Source organism: Aegilops tauschii, chromosome 4 (assembly GCF_002575655.3).
Source record: "Aegilops tauschii subsp. strangulata cultivar AL8/78 chromosome 4, Aet v6.0, whole genome shotgun sequence".
In the NCBI taxonomy this organism is placed as follows: domain Eukaryota; kingdom Viridiplantae; phylum Streptophyta; class Magnoliopsida; order Poales; family Poaceae; genus Aegilops; species Aegilops tauschii.
In genome coordinates, this window is record NC_053038.3 from 190,292,866 (window position 1) to 190,303,326 (window position 10,461).

The 10,461-nt window shown below is 46.8% G+C and overlaps 1 protein-coding gene across 2 annotated transcripts; it reads right to left on the bottom strand.

The window, feature by feature from the left end:
• Nucleotides 1-526: 526 nt before the first annotated feature.
• LOC109762524 (CRM-domain containing factor CFM3, chloroplastic/mitochondrial) lies at nt 527-9,995 on the bottom strand. Of its 2 annotated transcripts, none has more exons than XM_020321383.4 (9): nt 9,248-9,995; nt 7,459-7,912; nt 7,209-7,339; nt 4,207-4,554; nt 3,676-3,832; nt 2,993-3,285; nt 1,209-1,268; nt 1,032-1,121; nt 527-954 (listed from the first exon to the last, which is right to left on the bottom strand). In XM_020321383.4, exons 1-9 carry the CDS (start codon nt 9,953-9,955, stop codon nt 667-669), a joined length of 2,529 nt encoding a protein of 842 aa, XP_020176972.1. In that variant the 5' UTR covers nt 9,956-9,995; the 3' UTR covers nt 527-666. The 2 variants fall into 2 exon arrangements, with proteins under 2 accessions (XP_020176972.1, XP_020176971.1); XM_020321382.4 differs by having other exon boundaries at nt 7,429-7,912; nt 9,248-9,994.
• Nucleotides 9,996-10,461: the final 466 nt, after the last annotated feature.

Below are 10,461 nucleotides of genomic sequence, written 5' to 3' on the forward strand. Positions count from 1 at the left end.
CCATAGAAGGCGATGCTCATCCACCTAGGTCCTCATACACCCGACCTCTTGCTTCACTCACAGCTCGCCTTGCGGCCTTATCTGCCATCTTGTACTTTTCTACGTTGTCTGCACTCCCATCTAGGTATAGGCGTCTGAAACAATCTTTCTTCTCCTTAATAGCCTTATGGACATCATCATTCCACCATCAGGTATCTTCTGCTCTTCTACTTCCATAGGACACTCCAAACTCCTCTAAGGCCACCTTACGAATGCAAGTCGTCATCTTCATTCACATATTATCTGCATCCCCTCCTTCCTCCCAAGGGCCTTCCTTAACGACCCTCTCCTTGAATGCCTGAGTAACCCCCCCCCCCCCCCCCCCCCCCCCCCCCCCGCGTCAATCTTGCTAGAATGTTGACCACCACTAAAAGTCACTAGATGATATTGGGTATTTTTGCTTTTCATTTGTGACGGGCCATTCTAACTCTTCTTGAATCATTTTATTTTCTATTCCTTTTTATATTTTTTTTAAAACAAGATGAACTAGACCAAGTGAAATACTCGTTATTTACTCACTGTACAGGATTGTCTAGCTACATGGCTTGGTCAGCTCGGAAGGGCGATCCCTGTATGGTGCGATGACTTTCTAAAATGTTCTCTAGATCGCTACATCTTTCGTCTGATTCATCCCCTTCTTCTAGGCAGTCGGTCACCGTCAGAACAACCCGAATACAAGTTACGCTGGAAATCACCAGCAGAAATTACAGCGGGCTCACAGTCTTCATCGTCGTCATAGTCTGAATATTCCACACCATTAACTTCATCTTCATCGCAGTCGCCATTATCTTCAGCGGAATCATCGTCATTGCTATAACTAGACTCACTGTCCGCGATGGCGGTTTCATTTTCATCAACGGTTGCCCTGACAATTGGGTTGTCAAAGCTCCTGAGATAAGCCTCATCATCCTCGTCCTACATAGAAAAGGGTGGGCGGTTACAGGTTTCAAAGAAACCATTGGCACATGGTTCGATGGATGAAATAAACTCACCTCTACATCTTCATCCTCGCTCGAATACGCAGAATCTAGTTTAGCATACAGCTCCTCGTCTCCTTGGCCCTTCGCATCTTCTACTTGGACCTGAAAATCGAGAACATTTGTCATCATGACATGCATCTGGAAAATGATGATTTTGTCACAACTGAATCAGTTGGATACTCTACGTACTAGTTCGGATCTGAGCTGATTCACCCTTCTGTTTAACTTTCCAATGTGACGACTCAAGGCCTGCCACAAAGAGAAAAGAATGATATTAGCCCTCCGTTCCAGATTACTTGAAGTTCTAGTATGTGCCAAGTCAAACTTCTTTAAGTTTGACCAAGCATATAGAAAATATGCTAATATCTACAACATCAAATATACACATATATGCATACATATAGACTATTGTTTTACATGTATAAATATACAGGTATTTATAAATATACTAAAATATATGGACTCACGTGCAATTTTTTCATATAACTTGTTTTAGAAAATCTTAGATATAGTATATGAACATACTTAAAATGATGAAGTAGTATATATACTACCACATGATAGTATATGAGACGCAGGTGGTAGGATGAAAATATAAAGTAGATGTTCATATATTTTTCTGTAGACTTGGGGCGTGTTCGGGAGCTCTCCAGCTTCGGCCCCCAGATGTTGCTGCCTGGGAGGACATGCTCGAGTGAGTACTTCGAACAGCATATCTTGGCACCTGGAGCCCTCAGGCCGCTTCTCCACTAAGTCCTCATACCAGGCCAACGCCCCGTCGACGGCCCCAGATGCTATCACGGCTGTCTGGGCCATCAAACTGCCACTCAAGATCAGGATATTCTTGTGGCAGTGGATTAGAGGCAGGGTACCTTCTGGGGTGGAGGTGCTCAAACGTAATGGTCCTGGGGATGGGATGTGCCCCTTATGCGACACCGTGGAGGACTCGAACCACATCTTCTTTGCGTGTGTCACGGCCCAATTCCTTTGGAGTTGCTTCCGCGAAGCCGTTGGCGGTCATTGGTGCCATACCAACGTCCCCGACCTCTTCGCGGAGATCCAGTCCGTCCCCCCGTCGGCCCGCCACATTAGGTGGATGACCATTGGGGTGCTAGTGTGGACTCTCTGGACGGTCCGCGATAAGCTTGTGATTCAGCGTGTTCCCCTTTGACGCTCTACTGACGCTGTCTTTAAAATGTGTGGTTTCCTGCAGCTCTGGCGGCCGCTTAGCCGCCCCTCCGATCGAAACGCCATCAACACCATCATCGCCGACCTCCGCTTGATGGCGCTTCGTCTGGCCCCACCGCTTCCGCCGCCTCCCCCCGAGCATGATTAGCCTGCTATGGTTGCCCCACCCGGTGCTGGGTCTGGCGTGTGTGTTTTTAGGGCTTGTTGAGCTGTGCCCTCAGCAGAACCCTTTATTGTTGTCTTGTGCTACTTCTGTGTGTGTGTGGGTTGAACTTATGTTGGATATTGTGCTCTGGCGGTTTGCTTTATCTATAAAGCGGGGCGAAAGCCTTTTTCGGTAATTGGCTGTCAGACAGCTTTAGCGACCAGAAGTAGAAGCTGTCGAGGCGAACGTATGTCTAACTCCAGGAATTTTAACGAGAAGCTGGCTGCTGGTTTTGGGTTGTGGAGTTGTGGAGTTTGAGGTTGTGGAGGGTTACCAAACACGCCCTTGGTCAAACTTGAAGAAGTTGGAACTTAGGAGTTAGGACAAAGCTAGAACTTCCAGGAGGGAATATATGATTTAGGAAAATGAATGAAAGTTTGCTTTACAGAGTTGCTCTAACAGAATCTCTAACAAAATGGATGTCTTCCTTTTGAGTACCTACTCCTTCTGTAAAGAAATATAAGAGCGTTTAGATCATTAGATCTAAATGCTCTTATATTTCTTTAAAGAGGGAGTACTTCTGTAATGCAGGTTGAGTTTTTAGTAAATGTCCGCAACCATCCAAGAAACAAAACAGTACCTCCATTCTCTGTAGCTCGATGGATCGAGCTAAAGCCTTTCTCTTTGACAAAAGATTCCTTGGTCTCAGCATGGAAGGACGTTTATAGTCCTTCCCACGAAACACAACAATGGCATAGCCTTTGGAGACCTTGTCCACAGAAACTAAAATGCCCCCACTCTCAACTTCAAGTGATAGTGCTGTCCTCTTGACATCTGCAAAAGACTTTGCTTTCACTAGTATTTTCACCAGTTCCCTGTATTTCCAGTGCAAGTGCATATTTTCGATTGTGCCATCAAAAACTCCTCTTCTACCTGAAAGTGGTGAAGGCAATATATAAAACAAAAGAATGTATATGAAGTTGAAACATAATTATAACGACAATCTGAGGAGACTAGATCTCGTGGGAATAAAATAAATGAGCAACTAGAGCAAAAGACATTGCCCCTTCCAAAAAAAATCACAGGTAAATGAATGATACTGGAATAGAAAAAAAAACTCCAGTACTACAGGATCAAAGGAAATAAGTGGCAGTAAACTGGTAAGTACTCCCTCCTTTCACAAATATAAGATGTTTTGGATATTTCAATATGGAGTACATACGGACTAAAATGAGTGAACATACACACTAAAATGTGTCTATGTACATCTGATTCAGAAAAAAGTTAGAACATCTTATATTTGTAGAAGGGAGTAGATTTTACCAAGGAGCAGAAATGCCTTCATCCTTAGACCAAGTTTCCGAAACATGAACCTCTCTTCATCGGTTATTGTTTCAGGTGGTTTGGTATCTTCAGTTGGATTCAAGGCAGTCTCGACTTTTCCAAGCACTCGTTCAGCTTTTGCTATCCTTTTCTCTGCCTGCATATAAATAAACTGAATTATTTAAGTTCAAATATCATAAATTGCATCTTCAGTGCAATTCATGTTATGCAACTACGCAAGCATTTGAACCACATTAGCGTGGTTGGGTACATGTAGGCTTGCAACTAAAAGGTTGTTCTCTGCACTCTGCAAAAAGAAAAATTAAGTACACTGCAATTTTTCAGGTTATGTTCTTATTGATTATTATTGAATTGTTGTGCTAAGATGGTTTGAATTATACTCATGTGCCCAGCTAAATTAAACAAGAGATTATGATAAGGCAAATAAGAATGTTTTTTTTCTATGGAAAATGGTTTGTTCACAAGAGAATCTAACAAAGCAATCTCACTATTCAAAGTCTTATCACTTACAAGCGCAAGCTTCCACTCTAACTCCCTTACAAGATCAGCATGCTTTGCAGCTTCTACAGTTCTAGTCATCTTGTCCACGTGATTACCGTCCAGTTCATTTCCATATTTAGAGTTAGCTTCAAGGGTCTCTCCAAGAGTACCAGCTACAGTGGATTCTATAAATGCCTCAGTGCTAGAAGTAAATGACAGTTTTGCATTTAACCGTGCTTGCTCCTCATCTTGTAGGGACTTCATTGAACTTTCCCTCTCGAGGAGTGCCTCTGCGAGTTCCGTGGACAAGAAATCTTTCCCTCTGTAGAAGACTACAAAGTCATTGTTCCTTGAAAGCATTACCCCACCTGTTAATTTCTGCGAGTGGACCAGGAAAACATTAGTTAGTTACAAACAGGAGAAACGAAATGGTGAAAAGATTGATAAAGTTCAAGGCTCTCCCATATCAAACAGAGACTGCACAATTGTATTGGATAAAATATACCTGCAGCTGTGGGTTCAAATGTGCAGGGTATATGAGCTATAGTTGTATCTGTACACCTGTACACAGGTAAAACGTCGGGGGGGGGGGGGGGGGCGCAAAAACCCGGGACTGATGTAGAGCATGCCAAGCTCGAGCCACATCATGTAAAATATGCATGATGTGCCAATGTTATGCATGAGTTCAGTTTTATGAACGCAGTCAATCAGACTATTCTATTCCTTTCCTCTAATTCCAGCTCACCTTACCAAGGTGATCATAATGGCCACCATGTAACACTATTGACCAAAACTATCTCTAGTCCATTCCTCCTGTCCAATAAGCATTGGATTAATACCCAGCGGCGCCGCCGCAAGGCCTCCACCCCCTGCCCCCCCCCCCCCCCCCTGCATCGCCGCCGGCTAAGCCCGCGCGTGCCCCTGGGATGGTGGCGGCGGGGCATTTCCCCTCTCCGCGGCGTGAGAGCTGCGGCCCATGGTGGATCTGGGTGCGCCAATCTTCAGGACGGCGGCTCCGTGCGTGGTGGCCGGGGAGGTCCTCTGTGCGTGCTGCGGTGTTGCCATGGAGGGCGCACGGTGCATCGGGCCTTCGCGTCCAGCTCACGGCGGTGGTCTTCTCCAGATGTGCAGGGTCTTGGCAGCTCCCGGCGGCGCGGCTGCCTCCGGCTGCGCGACGGCTCCCGATGGCTTGGCGGCCTCCTAAACGGTGTCTTTTGTGGGTGGCGGCCACAGAAGCTTCGTCGGCGAGATTCGGGCTCTGTCCCGGCTGCTCCTCCCCGGCGAGTGGGGTGGTGTGGCGACCCCCTTCCCACTTCCTGGAGTTTCGCCTCTGCGCGGTCATCCCGGTGACCATGGCGGGCGGCAGTGAGGCGGATGCACCGAGTGGTGGTCCCTGTCACCACGGCGTAGTTGCTATGCAGGGGTGTGCGGGCCAGCAGAGGTGCGGGCCGGCTTCGGTCGGCTGGGTGAGGGTGTTCGTCAGATCTGCTCCGAGTGCAAGCGTTGCCCGACTTTGGCCGGCTGGCGGTGGCGGCGTCTACGGGCGTCGTTCCCCTTCTTGAAGGCACCGCTGTGGAGTTCTTCGACCCGCTCCATCCTCGGATCTTGTCCTTCAGGTGAAAGCCTAGACCCATCTGGGTCGGGCAACGACGTCGTCTCAGCATCGTTTTCCCCTTTGGGGCGTCGCTTTGAAGACCGGTGATCCTACCCCATGCTTCCCTTGGGCTGGACGTGCACGGCATCACGGTTGGCAGGTGCCCAACCTTTGATGCGAGTGGTTGGCGTTGCGACTTGTGTGGCGACGACGGTGATGGCGTGCAAAGCTGGGTCGCGGCTTGTCCTTCTGATGTCGACGGTCTGGTTCGCCAACGAGTGTGCCTATGCTTGTTTCTCACTGTGACAGAGAAGTCAGAGCTACGTGCGGGAGGGCCCGTGCGACAACGTTGACTCCATGAGGGTGGTTTGAGCGGATGGTGCTCTCTGGAGATTGCGTTGGGTTAGGTCGGTGCGAGGCGTGCAACTTTCTCCTGTAAGCGCATCAGCAAAATCATAGCTGCCGGTCCTCGACGTCTTCGGTCGATTGTTTGGCTTTGGCTGGCGAGGTCGTCATGTGTCGTTCGTTCGAAGGGGTCTTGACGGGTCATCTGCGGCGAAGTCGGAGTCGCCTGCTTGGGAGGTGATGACAATGACAATGCATGCAGCCTCGACGGTGTGTGTGTGGTCTTGTTGGTGCTAGGTCGGCCGGGTGCCCTTTCTTGAGGGCGTGTTGTAACGGTTTTCGCCTGGGTTTCCGTAAATTAACCGGGCAACTCTATTCTACCTTTTTTAATGAATCGGGCCCGAAGGGACCGCATTTCAAAAAAACATCCAGATATCAATTGAAGGTTCAATGAGCGTCTCTCAGCGGCATCTGCTATCAATACCAATCTAGAGCTGAAGGGCTACTTGGTATGTGACCAAATTTACAGTCTTAAGCAAATGCACAAAAACTGAAACAATACCATATAACAGAAACTTTATCACGAAAGATTGAAAAGGAAATGACAATCTTGGAGCAATAGCTTAAATAACTTTAAGTAAAAAGTGGTATCATTTTCACGTGACAAACCTAAACAGTTACATGCATATTAGTGGTAAAGCTTTAAAACGTTGATTGTGTGCTTTCTAGGTTATCTATTTTGGACTGGAAATGGTAATACTTTGATCCCAGATTGGATTGTTCTTATTCATTAATGCCTTCTCCAAAATCTATGTATTCTCGAACATTTTATGGCATGGCAGCCTAGGTCAGCACATATATAGCAGGACATATTCAGATAGGAAAATTGATAAATGAATTACAAAGTTCAAGGTGCGCAAAATGAGTGTAATATCTGTGAAAAAAGGTCTAGCAGTGTTTCATTTGCACAAAAAATATGTACTTTGGTTTTTCCAGTACCAATGAATACATTTCTAACTAAGCTGAAAAGGCTTTCCATAAGTATGGAGTACAAAAACTGATATATTTTTTTAATGAAAGAGTCTATATTTACTTTGATATCTTCAGCCATCCTCTCACTGGTAGTAAGTTGCACTCCTCTCTTCAAAGCAATTTTTGCAATGGAACTTCTCTCCCATAACTTCACCATAGCAGCTGCTAATCCTTGGAGTTGTCTGCTTCGCCCTAACATTCATCAGTAAGGGGAAACATCACCAAATGATAGTAGAACTTGAGGAAGAAAAATAAGGAGCTAACTAAAACAACAAAGGTACCAAGAGAAAAGTGAGGAGGCAGTCCCCGACCAAGACGCCGCAAATTGGTAGTGTCCTTTCGGCTGAGTGACCGCCGTACTCCATATGGCAGAACTCTGAAAGGGGGTTTGTAACCAGGTACAGTTGCGGGAAGCAAATCTGCATCTACTGGTAATGGATTGGATCCAGGCCAGTCGCTGTATCTAGGACCAAGCTCATCCAACAACCTGTCAATTTCTTCTTCATATTTGATTTCTGGAACTGTTTCAATTGTTTCCTCTTTCTCAGTATTAGATACCAAGCCTCCGTTGCTATCTTGCATGCTATTAACTTTCTCGTTAGGTAGCGAGGAAGGGATAGGAGGCCCTCTTATTGAGGACTTCATACCAACATCCTGCCAAGTCCTATTTGTTCCCTTAGTGGTCTCAGGTACGTCATAGGCTACTCCCCTGTACAGAGAAACAGAAGTTCCTGACCTCCATATTACCAATCCCCCTGTTTTTCTCTAATTAGGATCAAAGAAAAGAAAACAGTTATTGCATTGGCAAGAACTACAACCCTAAAAATGTATTCACCAGAACTAGTAGGTCATGTGCAGAGATAACAAGTGAAGCTTTAGGCAAACTGTGGCACGAAGAAAACTAATCAACATACTGAATAAACATATACTGCCTTCTCTACTTGCACTTGTTAACAGGTCCTAATTGACCATTGATTTGGTAAATCTTCTGGTAGTGAAATAACTGATTTTCTGTGCAATGAATTATTGGAGTTATATTATTGCACCAAAAGGAAAATATTTAATATCGTGTCTTCATTTGGACATAAACCAAACTCGACTTTGAACTAGTTAGCTAGCTTTTAACTCAGTTTAGTTCTACAAGTGATTTCACTCTAAGCTCAAGATTCAGGAAGTTTGGAAGCTTCTGCATGATTCTGGCAAAGAACAATTATTGTGCCCTAAAACTGCTGTGATCGTTAAGTTACTAATTATGCCTTTTCTGAATAATATTCTTAATAATTTTCAGTATTAAATAAGATTTTCCTACCGTTTTTTCTCAACCAGGCTAGTATTTAACAAAGTTCTGGGACAGAAGTAAAATAAGGCTGGTCATAGTGAGAGTAACATAGCTATTAACATAGCGCAACCCAATGCAAATTTGCTTATGTGCAAGTAGTTAACGAGGAGAGAGGTGCTTAGAGTAACCTAACATGTTACTGTAACATAGCGCTTCCCAAGGATAAATGAGTCTACAAGTTAATAAATGCAATCATTTATGTTACTACTTCTTTGTTACTTTGCACTATGAACATGGTAACATAGGCTAGTGTCATATACATGACACTAGTCCAAGTTACTTCCCACTATGACTAGCCTAAGTGAATAACAGTATCAATAACAAACACATCACAGGAATCAATAATGATAATCACTCTAAATATCCCAATACTAATTTGTCTTAGAAATGGCTTTTAAAGGATAGCTAGCACAACTAAGTAGTACTCCTATTACTTAGGGACAACTGCCGAGTGAAACACATATAAGATTCCAAGTCACATTTTGCAGCTAAACCTACAGCTCAAGTTTCGAACCAACACAGTTCAAAATACACACAACATTGTTAAGAATTCTACCAACAATCCCATCCTAAAACTAATTCACCTTGCAGTTGATACAAGTTACAAGCCGCAACCCGCCTCAAGCATGAAGGAACTACTAAATTGGTAAGAACAGTACCAGCAATCCAGCATTTCCACCAATACGAAACTAAACTAAACTACTGGAGTACCAAAGAAGCTTGATGCAAGCTAAGCGATTCTGTAAAAATCTAATACACACCTCTAGTATCTCGTGGAAGAGGCGCATGTTGAGCGCAGGTGTGCCGTTGACCTTGACCCTGACCACCTCATCCGTCCTCCACTTCTCCTTGATTTTTGCCACGATTTCCCGCGTCACCCCAGCGCCGCCCACCTGGGTCTTGGACTTGATCCTCATCGCCGCGTGCCGAAGGCGCCTAAGCTCAGGTTCAGGGAGCGTAAGCTCCGCCATCCACGCCGGCGACCTCGCGGCCCGCGCAGCCGCCTCGGGCGGTGGCATCGGCCGCTCCCACGGGAACCGCGCGTCCACGAGCGAGGACTCCGCGTCATCGTCGAATCCCCCGCGCGCGTTGGGAAGCACACCATCGTCCGCGCGGAACACGTCCTCCACGGAGCCCCGCCGCGGGTGCTGAGAGACGGTGGAGGGGGCGGTTTGGGCCTCGGGTGAATAGCCCGCGCGCTTGAGGCGGCGGAGAATGAGAGACATGGTGGAGCGTCCGGAATGGCGGCTAGTTCCTACGGCGTCCTCGTCGTCGGAGTCGGAGGTGGGGGAGGGCTCCGGGCGGAGGTCGAGAGCAGGGGCTGGCGGTCGGAGGCCGCGGCGGGGGCAGGACCAGGCGGAGAGCCATGGGTATTGAGCGCAGGAAGAGGACGAAAGAGGGTTGGAGGAGAGGAGGAGGTGATGGAGGCGAGGCGGGTGGTGGAGGTGGAGAGCGGGGGAGAAGGCCATGGATGGAGGTGTGGTGGATGTGGGGAGTATGGATTGTACAGGAAGGTTTTAGGGGATTGGTGGTATTTTTGCCCAGCCGACGTGTGTCTCGGTTTTTTCGACCATCGGATGAGATATCCACGCTTTTGATCACATGATCAATTTAATTTGTATAAGCGCATCTTCAAAAATTAACGGAAACACTAACGCCCGTGTGGGTGTTAGCCAACTCATCCACACGCCTCCATCGCCGTCCAGTGAGTTTTGCACGAATCTTGACACGATTTGGCTGATTTTGTGTGCCACGTAGGACAACTCGCGTGTGTGGTGTATGTGAGAGATCGCCCGCACGCTGGTTTCCTCTCCGCGGTCAACGGTTGCCACTCGGGGGTGTGCGGTGGAACTGCCGTGGCGCCCGCACGCACGCCCGACTGCGGTTGCCGTCAACCACGTCTCGCCACTTCGCCCTTCCTCGCCCGCGGTTTCATTTACTCGCTCTACTTCATTACTCACCCAACCCACATAGC